The following is a 19,601-nucleotide window of genomic DNA, read 5'->3' as shown; positions in this document are numbered from 1 at the left end:
CTGGGACCTACAGTGCATTGTGGGATAGCCTGTTCTAGGTTCCCGGATGGTGGCGAAATGAGCAAAAAGCAGCGAGAGGACTGTTTTTCACCCACTCGCTTTTTCTCCGCTCGCTTGCTTTTTTCGCTTTTCCACACTGACCGAGATCCTGGAACAGGCTAATTGTGGGAAGGATACAACCCAGAAGTCTGTGATCACAGTTAAACAGTTCTTTATTGTTTAGTCAAATTTTCGGTTGTTCAGTCATTCTCTCGTAGTAAGATTTGCTTGAGTCCGTCAATATTATAAGTCATTTGTACGGTGTCGGTAACTTTTGACTATACGATTCAGAGGCGTTTGTACCAGCTTTCTAAAGTAAGTCGTTGATCAGTAGTAGTCTGTAGAATACGAAATACATGTCGCAGAGTCCCAGCCGATTTGATGTTTCGTCTACGTATTAAAATGGTGTTCAGCAATGTGATTGTTGACATCACCATTTGTTGTCGCTCGTTTGTGTTCAGTCAGTCGCGTGCTAAGATTTGTGCCGGTCTTACCGATGTAAGTGGTCTGGCAGTCGCAGCATTTGATCTTGTTTACTGCTCCCTGTCTGTCCTTGGGTCCGTCTTTGTCCTTGACATTACTAAGCAGTCGTCTTAAAGTGGTCATCGCTTTGTGTGCAACGCGTATGATGTAAGGTTATAGTATACGTGCGATAGTTTCAGAGGTGCCTCTGATGTACGGTATGGTTAGAAATTGGCACCTATGTAGCGAGACCTCAATACCATTGCAGTATAGTCTTCTGTGGGATTAGAAACTGAAGAGGGAATCAGTTCACTGAACAATTTGAAAGAAGAACTTGCAATTAAAGCAAAACACCAGTCACTCTCGATACTTGATGCAAAATTTATTAAGCATCGCCCAAATTATGACACTTCTTGTTTAAGTATAGTTGACTCTTATTACTACTTTATGTCTTATTCTATTGCTTTAATCAACCGAGCACTGAAATTTCTTTTCGCCGAAGTCGTTATTCTGAAGCGTCGAACTTTGCAGGTTTTCTTTCATTTCTTGCCTGGAACCCCTGTGGAGTGATTTGTAACGAAAAATAATTATTCGGCCTAAAGCCTTGTAATACTACATTTTCCGTTTATATGGATGTTGTAGTTAATGTTTTATCTCAGGTAATTTTTTGTTTCAACTTCATTAGCATACATTACCATACCCAAAATTAAAAGAAAAACAAAAATTACCTGAGATAAAAAATTAACTACAACATGGACGTTCTTAATTCTGATGGATTTTTTTCTTTGGAATTTGGACTAGGGCTAGAGGTAAAGAATTGTAGGCTGATAAATTACTTATAATCGCTGCAATCGACGATCTTCAGCGTTAACCTCTACAGGAAAAGGGGCAGCATAGCAGTTTTACCACTGAAATTACTGACTAAACTTCTGCGAATAAAAAGAAAATTCAGCAAATGCGATTATCATCGAAAATGGGGGCCATTTTTTGGGTATTGACACTAAATCATGCCCATCATATCTGGAAAAAGTCTGTGATTTTTGTTGAAAACTCTCCTAGAAAATACACGGACTCTTTTTAAGAAGAACAAATAGGTGGCTTACAGCCCTAACAAAAAAATGCTCCAATTTGCTTGGCATGTATCCTGTGCCGTGCCTTATATTGGTATGGTTGCCCTTGTACAAGACGAAAACGTTTCTATAATCGAGTGAACTTGTTACTAAAGTATATTACGCCTGGGACATGTTACTAAAGCATGTCAGTGGCTATGGTTCAGAAGGAACGAGTAAGTTAGAGTGACTAAAATGATAACGCTTGTTTTGTGGGTATAAATTTGAGTTTAATTGTAGCATGTATTGCCCATATTTGCTTTATCATTTTTAGACATCTTCTCTACGAACAAAAACTTTGTTTTCTTTCGTTTTAAACTTTACTTTACGTCGTCTGGCATTTCGTTTACTTCTTGCCTTAAATCCCTGTAGAAATAGTGAAGAAAAAAGGAATTGAGTCAGGAAAGCGTCAAATATTGACTTATTCCGTAGTGATAAACATCAAAATTCTCAGACAGCCCGAAGTAGTGGGGTCGGAACTCTCTTCTAGGAGCGAGTGACTGACTGGGGAATCAGGCCACTGATGTATTTTTATGTGTCATTGCAAGAAAAGATAATGGTGACTTAAGCTTATAATAAGAATAAGAGTTGGTTTATGGGGCATATCTTGCATGCATACAACTGGTACAGTGTATTAAGGTACGGTGCATTTCCCAGTGCATCAAGTAAAAAGAACTTCGTAGGTCTAATTGGTATTTCATTTCGTTGGCTACGAAAGATCTTAAAAAATTCGTAGGCAACCGGAATTATAGAATTATAATAAAAAACAAAAAAACAAAATCTTAGGGTTCTGAAGGCGTAAATGAAGTAAATAATGAAATGTAAGAAACTCATAGAAATATCAGTGAAGGATACGAATCTACTAGGTGCAGAGCTTGACCATATATAGAGTTGCTCTTAACATTTCATCCGGCGCACTCATAGACCCTTAGAAACAGTATAACCCCAACTCCCCCTCCCCCTCCCCCTTAAAAAAATCCTAACTATGCCCCTGCTTTAAGAGCGTAACAAAAAACAATGAAAATTTCCAAATTTTAAAGAGCTGATAAGCTCCTGGGGTCAATTTAATAAAAGTTTTACAAGTGTAATTTACAATACCCTGTGAGCAGAGGTCCTTCGATCTTCCTAGATAAGTCGGGAAGAAGAAAGGACCTCTGCTAGCCGCCTCGACTTTGCTTGTTGAGCATGCTTTAAATTCAAGTGTAACCGAGCCTTGCTAGGCCTGGCTGCCATACAACAATTAGCTATTAATTTTTGACACAACTCCTTTCCTGCGAGGTTAATTATTGTACGGTAATTACGGCAGATATCGGAGAACAATTCGTTCAAAATGAGGTCCCTTTATCTTACCGACTGTTCACAGGGTAAAATTACGAGCGCAGCTATTGTTTTAAGACTCTAAAACAATAGCCACTCTTGTAAATTACACTTGTAAAATTTTTCTTAAATTGGTCCCTGGTGAGGAGAGATTGGGTGCTTGCTCTTATATCCCGGGGTAAAGATGTTGCCACAGGGATGCCAGTTTTGTAATCCCGCTTATCACCCTGTATTTCCTACGAAAATACTCTTTGATGTATACTTACTCTAGCAATGTCCTTCGATACACAAGTAGCACTTCACGTAATCGTCGCGCGGGTCTAGAAAAAATAAAACCAAAATATTCCTTATCTAACTAGTCTCCTACGCAGTGTCGTCACGCAACGCGACACAAAAAACGGCTGCGTAGGAGACTAAAGGTACTTTATATCATTTACGTGGGGAAAACCGGACAAGCTTCAGAAAATAAGAGCTGTCATTTGAGGAGATGCAAATTTTCCACTGTTTTGGCCTTTTTAGCTGATTTGGAGATACCTTGTAGAGAGTCGTTCTCTCTTTCGCGTCAAACTTTATAGTTTTATGAACATGCACAAGATTTCAACCTAGATGGATTGTGTAAATGGTACCATGGTAATATTCTTGTTCATGGTTAACAATGTAGGGACTAGCCCTGACTCCTAAGGAACGCCACAAGTAATATTTAACACAGTCGAGTGTTGGCAGTTTACATAACACTACATTAAATGAAAGATATAATTGAAATAAGACGTTTTTACATCTGTGTGGATTTCATACAAGGTGCCTGTACTGAGTCTCTAGACAGCCACGCCCAAGGAGCAACTACTCACCCTCCCCAGCCATGAAACTTATGACTAGTCAATCACTTTCCCCAAGCTCTGCTAGTAGTTTTGGTATGATTATGAGTCACGGCATTGATTTGGCTGGGCTAACCCTCAGGAAAAACTCTCTGACTTTGCACTGCTTTCTGACATGAAACTCTAATCAAAGTTACAAATGATCTGTCCTCCCTATCTCCCTGGTTTTCACACAAAACAACTCAGCTAAACTTAGCGGGTACCTTTTAGCAAAATCACACAGACATAAAAAAAGGATGAATATGGTTGTCAAAACTCGGTTGCCATGGTAACGTCAATGTTGAAGGACACGTAACGACTACTATACTAAATTTCACCTGACAACATTTGGGAAAGGTCATAGCTTTTGAAGCAAGAGAATATAAAGGGGACAGAGAGGCCATCCCCCATATACACCCTATTCCATAGGTAATTCGTCTCGAGTTATTTTTAACACCACAGATCTCAAGGGGGATTAGACAACAGCCAATCACATAGCGCGAATGTGTTCCGCGTGGATGACCCACGCTGAGAGCCACGCGTCCTTCACGAAATGACGCAGAACAAAATGGGGGAAGACGCGGAGAGCGATTTTGCTATTCCTTTTGTCGACGAAAACGACTACAACGAGATTTCTGCGAAAGCTGTGTCAGCGAAACCGAAATTAAAAAAGAATCGCCCTTCCTCTCTTGTATAGAGCTAACAGTAGAGTAGGGAAATCCTTAACACACTGAATATTCTCTCAGGATCATTTATAATTTACAGTTTGAAGAGAGCAATTTCTGGTTTGATGTTTATTTTTTTCAGTCTTTATAGCGATTATTCCTACCCACTTACTTTGTCAATTGTAGGCGAACTCTCCTAAAGCTGAATTTCAAAGGACCATATTCAAACTCAGAAAGAGAAATAAAATTTCGTCGTTGCTTATTTACGTCCTCCATAAAACGCGAAATTAGGCATTTTCACGTCGTAGTCGTGCAAAAACGGGAAAGAAATGAACAAAAAAGTGTGTTGCACGTGCGAAGTTGTTGTTTTGCTAATTAAACCTATTGTTTTTTTTGACGTTCTAGTTGTCGTCCGCGTCGTTGGATCTTAAACTCCCTAAATTGTACAAACGACCGGTTTCAATAGACCGGCGAAATTTCTCATTTTATTAAAGCACTGAGGTTACGACAACTTCGAGTTAAACTGATTTCGCGGGTTGTCAAAGAGTCCAGCGATTCCTTTTTCCCAGGTGAGCGCCGACTCATTTCGCTTCAATATTCAGGAATGCTCTCGATCTTTTTACGCTTTCATTACCTCTCGCCCGACATGTTTTGCACGGCGTTTGGTCATGCGAAACCTCCACGAAACATCCACGCCTCGCGCGTGGTAACTTTTTCCAGATTCTGAAAATAACTCGAGACGAATTACCTATGGAATAGGGTGTATATGGGGGATGGCCTCTCTGTCGCCTTTATAGTCTCTTGTTTTGAAGTTATTCAATTTGAAACTTTTGGGGGACCTCAAAAGACACCCAGTCTGAATATGATTAAAACACTTTGTTCACTTACCTCCTCTAACGTAGAGGGACAGTTTATTTAAGTCCGCAAAGTTTTGCAAATGAAATGCTTGTTTTGCTGGATCTTTAACCACCTTTTGAAGCGCTGGCAGATTTACGTTTCCGACACCAATTGCAAAGACCTCTACATTTGCTGCAAGCAGACTCTGGGCGATGGGAATGGGGCTGGGATCGTTATACGGCCAATTCCAATATCCGTCTGTGATGAGAATAACCACCGTCCTCACTTTATTCAATGGGACTCTTTTTTGGCCGCTATATTTTCCAAGACAGACATCGAAAGCGAGCTGAAAGGCACTCTTCGTATTCGTTGAGAAGCCATTGATGCTGAGAGGCATCTGTTTCAGCTTTTGAAAGATATCACACTTGTTCATGGACAAAGAGGGATTGGAGACTCCGTCTATATATAGGCTGGCTGTATCTCCGAAAGGTATGACCTCTACTCTGGCTGCTGTTATGCCGACAGGTATAGTGTTCAAAAAGTTTATGACGAATTTCTTTTCAGTGTCAAAACCAAAGGAGTCCAAACTATCAGAGGTATCGAGCAGGAACAGAATGTCGCTATACCTGTTGACGGTTAACTCATCTCGCAGCGTTGTGAACTCTTGTTTTACGCGTTCAAGGTCACTTTGCGCAAATGCAAACGAAGAAATCGCTAGAAGGAGGACAACAATTGAAATAGCAGCTTTCATTTTCCAAAGATTGGTAGTTGCACGCAGTTGGACATAAACTGTGACCGTGCGAAATGTTATAGAATATTTATTAAATTCAGACCTCTTTTGCACTATTTTTCTGATAAACATAAGATATTCATGACATTTTTGGCAGCTGAATAAATGACAACGTGTACATGATTGTTTTATAGCCGTTTTACAGAGAGTTTATCCAACTATATTCACACATAATATTTTAAATAACAATTTGATTTCAATTACCTAGAAGTGTCTATAATATTTTCGCAAAATTATCATACAAGTTTAACTACGAATATGTTGGAACGAATTTAGGTACGCTTAGTATATATAATCAAGAAAATACAAAGTCTGATGAATGTTAAATTTAGGAACATTTGCAGGAAAATTATCACGCAAAATATAAATTAAAAAACTAAAAAAAAAGATGAAGTTGAAGAACAAGAATGTCTTATAATGTTGATATCGGGTAAAGAGAAACGAAACTGAGACAAAGCTCGGAGACTGTAAAATCAGAACAAACGAACTTTGAGGACCCACACAGTCCAGATCACAATTGATGAACATGTTTCTTCTTTTATTGTCATTTGGCCGATGTCTTGCCATGTTTTTTAAGTTTTTTAATTCCTTTAGAAAAGAAAAGGAGGAAAAATACGGACGAAAACTAAAAGAATTCTGACACATTTTTCCTCTGAACTTTTCAGGCTCTGAACATTTAAGAGGAAGTCAAAGTGTAAGGCAATTGAGAGGTGAATGTCTTAGACAGCAGAATGGCTGTAAAGCAGTGTTAAGCACAGTGTATATTCCATTTGAAGATTTATCTTTTCCAGATTCAGGTAGACAGATAGCTGTAAAAAATAAAATAGCCATCAAATTCAAACGCTAACGATTATTTCGAATGATCGTTATGCATGCATTTACCTTTCGAAAATTACCTGTATACTTAAGGAATTAAACAAAAAAAAAGCGTCACACTTGAAATGTGTTTTATAACAATGGAAATTAAATCACGGCTTTAATTTACGTTTTAAACCATAGCATTAATTCTAAGACTGCTGCTAATTATAAAGGCAAGAAAGGCGTAAGTCCTCTTAAAGCCAAAACATCAATTGTGAACTTTAAAAGCCACAATATTCCCATTGAGAGCCACTTGAGTACACGAACAACTTTACATAACAAGCTTTCCTTTCCACGTCAATCTAAAACAGCTAAATTTGTCAAATTAAAATGGTACAAATGGTCTCATGTACACGAGCAAATCTAAAGTATCAACACATACACGTCAAGGAGAACAAGTAGTGTGCACGTTTTAAGATCTGAGCAAATACGTTTTCAAGAAAAAAAGAAGGAGTTTCCATACATGGCTGCAATTGTTTCGATCAATAGATGCTTCATTAGGGAGCTTAAGCAACGACGACGGCAACGTCAACAAGAACGTCACAAAAGCAATTGGTTTAGATTGGCAAAACAACAACTTTGCACGTGCATCACGCTTTTTTGTACATTTTTTCAGTTTGCCGTCACTGCACGACTACGACGTGAAACTGTCTAATTTCACGTTTTTTGGGGGACATGAACACAAGACAACGACTTCCTTTTTTCTTTTCATGAACTTCGATACAGTCTTTTAGAATTGAACTCCAGAAAAAATTGCCAACATTTGACGAAATGAACGAGATGGAATAAGCGCGATAAAGTTTGAAGCAGCGCGTTTTCGTATCCGTGAACGTCGTTGTTGCTTAAGGTGGCTCGACTGGATTTTTTGGGGTTGATACCTCCCAACTTTGAGCATTAACTACATCGGCATGAGTAAAGATATGGAAAAATTGTTACCACAACTGTATTATATAAAGATGAAAATTTCTTATGATCTGGGTTTTATTGCAATCGGAGTCGCCATGGCAACGTAATGACGCCATTACGTTTTTTTCTCTGTTCCAGGAGTTTTTTGAAGAAATCGCTTTAGGGAGTATGTACCTGCGATAATTGCCTCCATTATGGCGTAGTTTGAACAAATTCTATGAGAGCGTTTTCGAAATATTTTGAAATGTAGTTTTAAGAATAATAAAAACAGTGAAATAGCATGCTACCTACACAATTCGCTAATATTTTAAGAAAATGATAAGCTTTGGAAACGAGGCTTCATCTCGTAGTGGTTTGATTCCATTGAAAACTGCATACAAAAAAAGAGGGGAATTGCTCTAGGCGATCGCGAGTAAGAAGAATTTTATTAACTTGCGTTCAGCTGCTTTTGATACAGTTTTTGGACGTAATTTGGTCCATGCCTAAATAAAATTCTTCTTACTCGCGATCGCCCAGAGCAATTCCCCTCTTTTGTCGTATGCAGTTTTCAATGGAATCAAACCGCTATGAGATGAAGCCTCGTTTCCAAAGCTTATCATTTTCTTAAAATATTAGCGAATTGTGTAGGTAGCATGCTATTTCACTGTTTTTATTATCCTTAAAACTATATTTCAAAATATTTCGAAAACGCTCTCATAGAATTTGTTCAAACTACGCCATAATGGAGGCAATTATAGCAGGTACATACTCCCTAAAGCGATTTCTTCAAAAAACTCCTGGAACAGAGAAACACAAAGATAAATGAAAAACGTAATGGCGTCATTACGTTGCCATGGCGACTCCGATTGCAATAAAACCCAGATCATAAGAACTTTTCATCTTTATATAATACAGTTGTGGTAACAATTTTTCCATATCTTTACTCATGCCGATGTAGTTAATGCTCAAAGTTGGGAGGTATCAACCCCAAAAAATCCAGTCGAGCCACCTTAAGCTCTCTAATACGAGCAATCCTTACGACATTGTTGAACAGCAATCCTAAGCATTATTAAACATAAAATGGAACGTGAAAAATTTAATTTTCTGCCGTAAACAGATGTGCAAATAAGTACTATTCGTCTTCTTTGTTAAGTCCGAACAACTTTTTGATATTTGACAGTTTCATAGATCGCACAAGATTCTCACGCAAATGTTCTCACGTACATGAATGAGCAACAAAAAAATATGGTAGCATAATATTTTGCTTGTATGGACGTTGTTAATTCTGTCATGGATTTTTCTGTATCAGTCCTTACGACTGAAATTACCTACTGGTCTTCTGCGAATAAAAGAAAATTCAGTAAATTCGATGATCATCGAAAATGGGGAACATTTTTGGATGTTAACTCTCAATCATGCATATGATATCTGAAAAAAAGAGTATGTTTATTGTTGAAAACATTGCTAGAAAATTGACTGATCATGACTCTTTTTAAGAAGAAAAATTCGTCGCTTACAGCCCCAACAAAAAAAATGCTCCAATCTGCTTATTGGCAGGTAGCTTGCGAGCAGTCTTCTTTTTCTCAAAGGAAATAAGAGACGTCTGTAGGCAGACTAATTGGCGTCAGTGTGGAGTACTTGGTTTTCACTGGAAAAGATTTTGCACACACTTTATGATGTGCACTGTTAAGGCATATAATTGTTTCTACAAGGATTCGGGTCCCGAGTGCTCAACAGAATTACGGGAGGAGATTTTGCAAGACCTATAGTGCCTTATATTGGTATGGTTGCCCTTGTACAAGTCGAAAACGTCTTTATAATCGAGCGAACTTGTTACTAAAGCATGTCAGTGGCAATGGTTCAGAAGATACGATTAAGTTAGAATTACTCAAATGATAACGCTTGTTTTGTGGGTATGAATTTAACTTTAATTATACCATGTATTGCCCATATTTGCTTTATCTTTTTTAGGGATCTTCTTTACTAACACAAACTTTTTCTACTTTCGTTTAAAACTTTACTTTACGTCGTCTGGCATTTCGTTTACTTCTTGCCTTAAATCCCTGTAGAAATAGTAAAGAAAAAAGGAATTGAGTAAGGAAAGCGTCAAATATTACTATTAATAAAACATCGAAATTCTCAGACAGCCCGAACTAGTGCGTTCAGGATTTTCTTCTAGGAGCCGCATGACCGACTGCGGAATCAGGCCACTCGTATTTTTATGTGTCATTGCAAGAAAAGATAATGGTGACTAATAGGCTTATAATAAGAATAAGAATTGGTTTATAGGGCATAATTTGTATCGACACAGATGGTACAGTATATTAAGGTACGGTGCATTTCCCAATGCATCAAGTAAAAAGAACTTCGTAGGTCTAATTGCTTTTTCTTTTCGTTGGCTACGAAAGATCTTAAAAAATTCGAAGGCAACCGGAATTATAGAATAATAAAAAACAAAGAAAAAGGTGTTAGGGTTCTGAAGGGGTAAAATAGGAACGCGGACTGGTCATGCGTGTTTATATGCGGAATATGGGATTTAGGCTACTAGGATTGAGAAAATTTGCTCAATTTCAAACAAAAACAATGAAAATTTCCAAGTTTTAAAGAGCTGATAAGCTCCTGGGGTCATTTTAATAAAACTTTTACAAGTCTAATTTACAATACCCCGTGAGTTGAGGTCCTTGGATCTTCCTAGATAAGTTGCGAAGAAGAAGGGACATCTGCTAGTCGCCTCGACTTTCCCTGTTGAGCATGCGTTAAATTCAAATGTAACCGAGCCTTGCTTGGCCTGGCTTCCATTAACGATTAGCTATTGATTTTTGACGCAACTGCTTTCCTGCGAGGTTAATTAACTTTTGCGCGGTAATTACCGCAAATATCGGAAAACGAATCGTTCAAAATGAGGTCCCTTCCTCTTCCCAACTGCTCGCAGGGTAAAATTATAACTGTAGCTGATGTTTTAAGACTCTCACCGATAAGCACACTTATAAATTACACTTGTAAAAACTTTGGTGCTTGCTCTTATATCTCAGCGTAAAGATGTTGCCACAGGGATGCCATTTTTGTAATCCGCCTAGTACCCTGTATTTCCTATAAAGTTACCTTTTGATGAAGACCTACTCTAGCATTCCAGGCAAAAGCACTTGTAATCATAGTTTTGAAGGTCACAGATGCACTTTTCCAATTGTTGGCAGTTGTTGTTACATTTGTGGGAGTCTACAGGATGCCAGTTCTGCTTTGGGTCTAGAAAAAATAAAACCAAAATATACTTCTCATCTAACTAGTCTCCAACTCAGTGTCGTCAGGCAAAGCTCCTTTCGAAGGAGCCTTGCGTGACGACCTAAAAAAAAGGGCTGCGTAGGTGACTAAAGTACTTTATATCATTCACGTTGGAAAACCGGAAATTCCGGTTGGAAAATCAAGCTTCAGAAAATAAGAGCTGCGATTTGAGGAAATGCAGTTTTTCCACTCTTTTTGGCCTTTTTTAGCTGATTTGGATATACCTTGTAGCGAGTCGTTCTCCCTTTCGCGTCAAACTTTACAGTTTTATGTATATGCACAAGATTTCAACCCAGGTGGATGGTGTAAATGGTACCATGGTAATATTCTTGTTCATGGTTAACAATGTAGGGACTAGCCCTGTCTCCTAGGGAACGCCACAAGTAATATTTAACCCAGTCGAGTGTTGGCGGTTTACATCTGAGAATTGAAGTAGTCAAATAGAATTTAAAAAGAAAATTTGATTTTTGTATAAATGGATCCTTAACAGGCAAAAAATAATCCAATAATGAAATTCTAAATTGAAATGAACAGTGTTGAAAATTGAGACAAATATCTGCCATTTCGGTCGTTTAGATTCATATTTTTTTCTCCAATTAGACACTGAAAAATTTGGATTACAATTAACAATTATTCGCCGAAGGCGAAGTTAATATTGTTGAATAATTAATTATTCAACAATATTAACTGAGCCTGCGGTGAATAATTAAAAAAAAAAAGAAAGAAATTAAATTTAAAAAATTACATAAAATAATACTAAACTGAATTAAATGAAATGTATAAATGAAATAAGACGTTTTGACATAAAAAAATATGGTTGTCGAAGCTCGGATGCATTGGCTGCCTCAATGTTGAAGTACACGTAACGACTACTGTATTAATTTTTACCTGACAACATTTGGGAAAAGTCATAGCTTTAACTATTTTGAAGTTATTCAATTTGAAACTTTTGGGGGACCTCAAAAGACACCCAGTCTGAATATGATTAAAACATTTTGTTCACTTACCTCCTCTAACGTAGCCCGACAGTATATTTAAGTCCGCAAAGTTTTGCAAATGAAATGCTTGGTTTGCTGGATCTTTAACCAACTCTTGAAGCGCTGGCAGATTTACGTATCCGACACCAATTGCAAAGACCTCTACATTTGCTGCAAGCAGACTCTGGGCGATGGGAATGGGGCTGGGATCGTTAAACGGCCAATTCCAATATCCGTCTGTGATGAGAATAACCACCGTCCTCACTTTATTCAATGGGCCTCTTTTTTGGCCGCTATATTTTCCAAGACAGACATCGTAAGCGAGCTGAAAGGCACCCTTGGTATTCGTTGCCCAGCCATAGCTGTGACGCATCTGTTTTAGCTTTTGAATGAGATCACACTTGTCCTTGTCCGAAGAGGGCTTGGAGACTCCGTCTATATACAGGCTGGCTGTATTACCAAAAGGTATGACCTCTACTCTGGCTTCTTCAAAGCTGACAGTTATGGTGCTCAGAAAGTTTATGACGAATTCCTTTTCAGCTTCAAAACCATAGTTAGACACACTACCAGAGGTATCGATCAGGAACAGAATGTCGCTTATCTTGTTAGTGCTTGTTAACGCTTCTCGTAGCGTTGTGAACTCTTTTTTTGCACGTTCAAGGTCACTTTGCGCAAATGCAAACGGAGAAATCGCTAGAAGGAGGACAGCAGTTGAAAGAGCAGCTTTCATTTTCCACAGATTGGTAGTTGCACGCAGTTGGACATAAACGGTGACGGTGAGAAATTTCATAGAGTATTTATTAAATTCAGAGCTGTTTCGCTGATAAATATGAGATGTTCATGACATTTTTGGCAGCTGAATAAACGACAACGTGTACGTGTTTTAGAACCGCTTTACAAAGAGTTTATTTCACTATATTCACACATAATATTTTCAATAATAATATGATTTCAATTACCGAGAAGTGTCTATAAATATATTTCCGCACAACTTTTATGCTAGTTTAACGACAAATACGTTGGGACGATTTTAGTACGGTTAGCAATTATACTCAAGAAGATACAAATTCTGGTGAATGTTAACTTTATGAACGTCTGCACGCAAATTATCTCAAAAAATCTAAATTAAAAACCAAGATGAAGGTGAAGATCAAGAATGTCTTATAATGTTGATAATTTATTGTGTACAGAGAAACAAAACTGAGACAAAGCTCGGAGACTTTGAGGACCCACTCATCCAGATCACAATTTAAAAACATGTTTCTTCGTTTATTGTTATTTGGCCGATATCCTGCCATGTTTATTTAAGTTTTTTTTTGCATTTTTTTATTTATAATAACTAAATTACAACACAAAGAAAACAAACAAAAAAAGGTTCAAGTTTTTCTTCCTTTAGAAAAGAAAAGGGAAAAAAAATGCGGACGAAAACTACAAAAATTCTAACACATTTTTCCTCTGAACGTTTCAGTCTCTGAACGTTTAAGAGGAAGTCAAAGTGTAAGATGTGAACTGAGAGGTGAATGTCTTAGACAGTAGAATGGCTGTAAAACACTGTTAAACACAGTGTATATTCCATTTGAATTGTTGAACGTTTTACCTTTTCCAGATTCAAGTAGACAGATAGCTGTGAAAAATGAAACAGCCATTAAATTCAAACGCTAACGATTATTTCGAATTATCGTTATGCATGCCTTTACGTTTTGAAAATTGCCTGTTTACCTTTTTAATTAAGACTTAAAGAAAAAAAACGTGTCGAAAGTCACACCTAAATTGTGTTTTATAACGATGGAAATAAATTGTTAATTTACGTTTTAAACCATAGCATTAATTCTAAGACTGCTGCTAATCACAGAGGCAAGAGAGGCGTAAGTCTTCTTATAAAAGAAAAACTAAAACGTCAATTCTGAACTTTAAAAGCCACAATATTCCCATTGAGAGCCACTTGAGTACACGAATTACTATTCATGACAATTTTTCTTTTCCACGGCAATCTAAAACAGCTATATTTGTCAAATTAAATTGGTGCAAATGTTCTCATGTACACGAGCAAATCTAAACTATGACACAAAAAAGGTCAAGGAAAATAAGTCGTGTGTACGTTTTAAGATATGATTGAGCAAATACGTTTTTTTTAAAAAAAGGAGGAGTTTCCATACACGCCTGCAATTGTTTCGATCAATAGATGCTTCAATTACGAGCAATCCTTACGACTTTATAATCGGTACCTAGTTTCTGTATTCGCACCACGATTTCTAATCAAACAAGAAGTGGCAGACAGGACTTCTAGTTCCTTAGTAACACTCTCCATTTGAAAATGAGGATTTTTTTCATTCCGGCTCTCGAGGTACAGTCTTCAAGGTTGGACACACAACACACCATCTCAGAAAACAACATATATCCTAGAATCAGATCACAGCTTTCTGCTGCGACCACCTAAGGTGTGAACCGATGCCGATGCTAGTGCTCGCAATAGATCATATTAAAACAAGCTTTAATTTACAGCCTCATTTCTAGTCAGTTCAATAATTTCCGCGTTTTGGCCTCACTGGCGAAATCAAACTCGAAACGTTGCTCAAAGATTCCCCTTCTTTTTTTTTTGTTTGACGGTTTTAGAATTCATAAATGAAATTGGAATGTTAATGATGATCTACCTAATAATTGTTCCCAGTGCTTTTCCCTTAGAAAATAGAAAACCCCTGGGAAAGAGGTTATATCCGCCGTCGAGTTGTATTTTTGCAGTCTTTGGTATGTTTTTAGACAGTGGATCGTCCACTTGTTCTCTGCCACACGTGTGGAAATTTCCGCCACAAGCTGAGTAATCTACCACACAAAAAAGTAAGACTAGTAATGGGTACCACTAAGTTTTCCTCTATCAGTCCTGTAGTTCATGAATTACACACTGGCTACTGGTGCAGGCGCGCATACATTTTAAGATTGTATTATTAGCTTTCAATCCATTCATGGTCTTGTACCTGCATTTAGTATTCCACTAATATATAGATTTAGCCAGGGCTACAAGCGAAGCTCTCGATAATATTTATAGTTTGTTCAAACAAAATATAAAATCGTGTAATGCTAAGCGGCGAAGGCAACGCCGGAAAATGGTGAAAAACAACAATAGGTCTAATTAGTAAAAAAGCAACTTTGAACGTGCAGCACACTTTTTTTGTACATTTCTTTGCCGTTATTTTGCACGACTACAACGTGAAACTTCCAGAAACTTCTTAGTTAGTAAAATAATTCACCTCTCATTCAATGGTTTGGCATATAATAAGCGCGAACATTTTCCTCATTGTTAACATCATTCCCACAGACGGAATCAGGATTGTTCTGAATACTTTTACCAAAAAATAGAAGCCAATTGCAAAATAACAATTTTTTTTGTAGTGGAATAATAAACCTCTTATTCGATGGTTAAGCATATAATACAAGCGTACATTTTGCTCATTACTGATATTTAAGTACCCGTAATACTACACAACTCCAAAATATCCGCACGCATCATATGCTAAACCATCGAATAAGGTGTATATATCAGTTATCTTCTAGCCTCTAAATGCAAGTCCTCTTATCATCTTAGATCCGACTCGTGCATTTTTATTAGAGCCACTCAAGGGTAGGATGCTAGAAACTCTGGGCAAGCGTGAATTTTACGCGGCGGTACGGAATGAGCTGTCTTTACAATTTTGCAATATACAATCTCTCGAAACTTTTAAGAATTCAATTAACACATTCCCTTTTAGAAAATTTTTTGAGAAGTGAATCTTTATTTTGTGTGATCTGCAAATAGCACTATACAAATGATAAATTATTATTATTATTATTATCATTATTGATCAATAATGATTTCTTAAAACATAAGCAAGCGAATATTAACGTTAAAAGCCGACGTTTCGGTATCATCATGACATCATTCTCAAGGCAAAATGAATAAATAATGCGAAGATTTGATTTCTATAGTCTCTACAAATTTGCATAATAACAAAGGATCACAAGTTCTTTAAGTGAATACCTTTGCGCGAATCGAGAATCTTCGCATTATTTATTCATTTTGCCTTGAGAATGGTGTCATGATGATACCGAAACGTCGGCTTTTAACGCTATTATTATTATTATTATTATTATTATTATTATTATTATTATTATTATTATTATTATTATTATTATTATTATTATTATAGCCACCATATTGGAATTCAAGAAGACTAGGAACGAGGCTTGGTCAATCCTGGACTCAAGTGCATACCCTTTCCCAGACTTTCTGTCATGGATTTTTCTTTGGGAGTGGGGGTAGGGGTAAAGAATTGAAAGCTAATAAATTACCGCAGAATAATCGTTGCAATCGACGATCTTTAGCGTTAACCTATACAGTAAAAGCGGCAGCAGTTGTCGCGACTGAAATTACCGACTAGTCTTCTGAAAATAAAAGAAAATTCAGCAAATTCGATGATTATCGAAAATGGGGGCCATTTTTGGATATTTTAACTCTAAATCATGCCTATCATATCTGAGAGGAGCGTATGTTTATTGTTGAAAACATTGCTAGAAAATATACTGACTCTTTTTGAGAAGAAAAATTCGTCGCTTGCAGCCCTAACAAAAAAATGCTCCAATTTTCTTATTGGCAATAACCTGTGCGCAGTCTTTTGTTTCTCAAAAGGAAATAGACGACGTCTGCAGGTGGGCTAATTAATATCAATATGGAGGTCTTGGTTTTCACTGAACACGTTCTTTGATGACGGGAAGGTATTGTTTTTACAATGAAACGGGTCCCGAGTGCTCCATAGAATTACAGGAAGTGATTTTGCAAGACCTATAGTGCCTTATATTGCTATGGGTGCCCTTCTACAAGTCGAAAACGTCTCTGTGATCAAGCGAACTTGTTACTGAAGTATATTACGCCTGAGACATGTTACTAAAGCATGTCAGTGGCCATGGTTCATAGGGTACGATTAAGTTAGAGTGACTCAAATGATAACGCTTGTTTTGTGGGTATAAATATAATTAAACTTTAATTATGGCATGTATTGCCCATATTTACTTTATCATTTTTGGACATCTTCTTTAATAACACAAACTTTTTTTTCTTTTGGTTTAAACTTTACTTTACGTCGTCTGGCATTTCATTTACTTCTTGCTTTATTTCCCTGTAAAAAATAGTGAAGAAAAAAGGAATTGAGTCAGGAAAGCGTCGAATATTACTACTAATATAACAAGGAAATTCTCAGACAGCCCGAAGTAGTGCGGTCAGAACTCTTCTTCTATGAGCGAGTGACCAATTGCGGAATAAGGCCACTGATGTATTTTTATGTGTCATTGTAAGAAAACAAAATGGTGACATAGGCTTATAATAAGAATAAGAGTTGGTTTATGGGGCATATCTTACATCGATACAGCTGGTACAGTATATTAAGGTACGGTGCATTTCCCATTGCATCAAGTAAAAAGGACTTCGTAGGTCTAATTGGTATTTCATTTCGTTGTCTACGAAAGATCTTAAAAAATTTGCAGGCAACCGGAATTATAGAATAATAAAAAAACAAAGGAAAAACGGGTGAGGGTTCTGAAGGGGTAAAATAGGAACGCGAACTGGCCTTGCGTGTTTCTTCACCGGACTGAGGGATTTGGACCACTGGGATTGAGAAAATTTGCTCAATTTCAGTGGATAGAATGGCAAATATGGAAGAGGGTCTTGGTTTTTTTTTAATTGAAGTCTTGACTAATCCTCGTAAATAATAAAATGTAAGAAATTCATAGAAATATCAGTGAAGGCTACGAATAGGGATTATTCGTAATGGACGTTTTTACATAAAAAAGGCAAATATGGTTGTCAAAGCTCGGTTACCATGGTAACGTCAATGTTGAAGGACATGTAACGACTACTGAATTAATTTTTACCTGACAACATTTGGGAAAAGTCATAGCTTTAACTATTTTAAAGTTATTCAATTTGAAACTTTTGCGGGACCTCAAAAGACACCGAGGTCTGAATATGATTAAAATATTTTGTTCACTTACCTCCTCCTGAAAAGTAGAGCGACAGTTTTTCAAGCTCCAGAAAGTTTCCTAAAATAAATGCTTGTTTTGCTGGATCTTTAACCACCTTTTGAAGTGTATCACGTGTAATTGAGTATCTGACACCAATTGCAAAGACCTCTACATTTGCTGCAAGCAGCATTTGGGCGATGGGAATGGGGCTGGGGTCGTGAAACGGCCAATTCCACCTTCCGTCTGTGATGAGAATAACCACCGTCCTCACTTTATTCAATGGGCCTCTTTTATTGGCGCTATATTTTCCAAGACAGACATCGTAAGCGAGCTGAAAGGCACTCTTGGTATTCGTTTTGAAGCCATTGATGCTGATAGGCATCTGTTTTAGCTTTTGAATGAGAGCACACTTGTTCATGACCAAAGAGGGATTGGAGACTCCGTCTATATACAGGCTGGCTCTTTCACCAAAAGGTATGACCTCTACTCTGGCTGCTTGCATGCGGACAGGTAAAGTGTTCAAAAAGTTTATGACGAATCTCTTTTCAGTGTCAAAGTCAGAGGAGCTCAAACTACCAGAGGTATCGAGCAGGAACAGAATGTCGCTTATTTTGTTAACGATTGTTAACTCATCTCGTAGCCTTGTGAACTCTTGTTTTGCGCGTTCAAGGTCACTTTGTGCAAATGCAAAAGGAGAAATCGCTAGAAGGAGGACAGCAGTTGAAATAGCAACTTTCATTTTCCAAAGATTGGTAGTTGCACGCAGTTGGACATATGCAAGCTAAAAGAGTATTTGGTAAACTCAATGGGCTTTTCGCTTATAGCAATGAGATATATTAAACATTTTATGTTATGAGATAAATTAAGCAGCTGAATAATTAAAACAAACTTAAGCAAGAAAACGTAGAAATTTTATGGTGATTTAAATGTATATTTCAGAGAGTTTATACAACTGTGTACATCGTATTTTGTGCAAATATTTTCTGAGCTTTAAGGTTGCCACAGTATTTCCTCCAAAATGTATCACAACCATACTTAACTATGGAATGTCTGGACTTTTTTCCTTTGGAATTCGTTTTAGTACACAGCATGAGATTAACCAGGAACGAGTTAAAAAAATTAAAACTGCGTTTGAGATTTAAACGCAACACATCACGAACGGAAGTACAGAACGAATCCCCCAAAAAATGTGAAGTGGACGGACTAAGGTAAGGGTTGAATACCTTGAATTTTGTTTTCGTTTTGTTTGTTTTCATTTTCTCTTTAGTTTACTTTTGTTTTGTTTCTACTTTTTGTCCCCTTGAAATTTGGCTGTTTTGAACACTTTGAAGATGTTAACGAATGTAAAGGCAACGCATCACAGATTGAATTTTACCGACGAAACTGTGATGGTGAAGTAGACTGGGGCGAAGGCAAGACTGACTTTTAACATGTTTTAAGTAGCTGCTTTTTCAAGCCTCGGGCAACACAAAAGCTTTATAACCACTGTTAAACACATAGTATCCAAAACAAAATGGGACGATTTTAACTGGCTTTTGATT

General features: G+C 37.3%; 2 protein-coding genes and 1 long non-coding RNA gene across 3 annotated transcripts; all 3 read right to left on the bottom strand.

Moving 5' to 3' along the window:
• Positions 1-1,737: 1,737 nt before the first annotated feature.
• Positions 1,738-6,304, bottom strand: LOC140923258 (uncharacterized). The gene is made up of 3 exons (XR_012164141.1): positions 5,335-6,304; positions 3,194-3,247; positions 1,738-1,976 (listed from the first exon to the last, which is right to left on the bottom strand). It is a non-coding gene; the product is annotated as an uncharacterized lncRNA (long non-coding RNA).
• Positions 6,305-12,094: 5,790 nt separating this feature from the next.
• LOC140922590 (matrilin-2-like) lies at positions 12,095-12,802 on the bottom strand. The gene has a single exon (XM_073372563.1). It carries the CDS (start codon positions 12,800-12,802, stop codon positions 12,095-12,097), a length of 708 nt encoding a protein of 235 aa, XP_073228664.1.
• Positions 12,803-17,211: 4,409 nt separating this feature from the next.
• On the bottom strand, positions 17,212-18,799 carry LOC140922589 (matrilin-3-like). Its single transcript, XM_073372562.1, has 2 exons — positions 18,091-18,799; positions 17,212-17,219 (listed from the first exon to the last, which is right to left on the bottom strand). The coding sequence occupies exons 1-2, from the start codon at positions 18,797-18,799 to the stop codon at positions 17,212-17,214; spliced, it is 717 nt and encodes a 238-aa protein (XP_073228663.1).
• Positions 18,800-19,601: the final 802 nt, after the last annotated feature.

The sequence above is a fragment of the Porites lutea genome, chromosome 13, assembly GCF_958299795.1.
Source record: "Porites lutea chromosome 13, jaPorLute2.1, whole genome shotgun sequence".
Lineage (NCBI taxonomy): Eukaryota > Metazoa > Cnidaria > Anthozoa > Scleractinia > Poritidae > Porites > Porites lutea.
The sequence above is the reverse complement of the archived record's forward strand: the minus strand, read 5'-3'. Positions and strand labels throughout refer to the sequence as shown.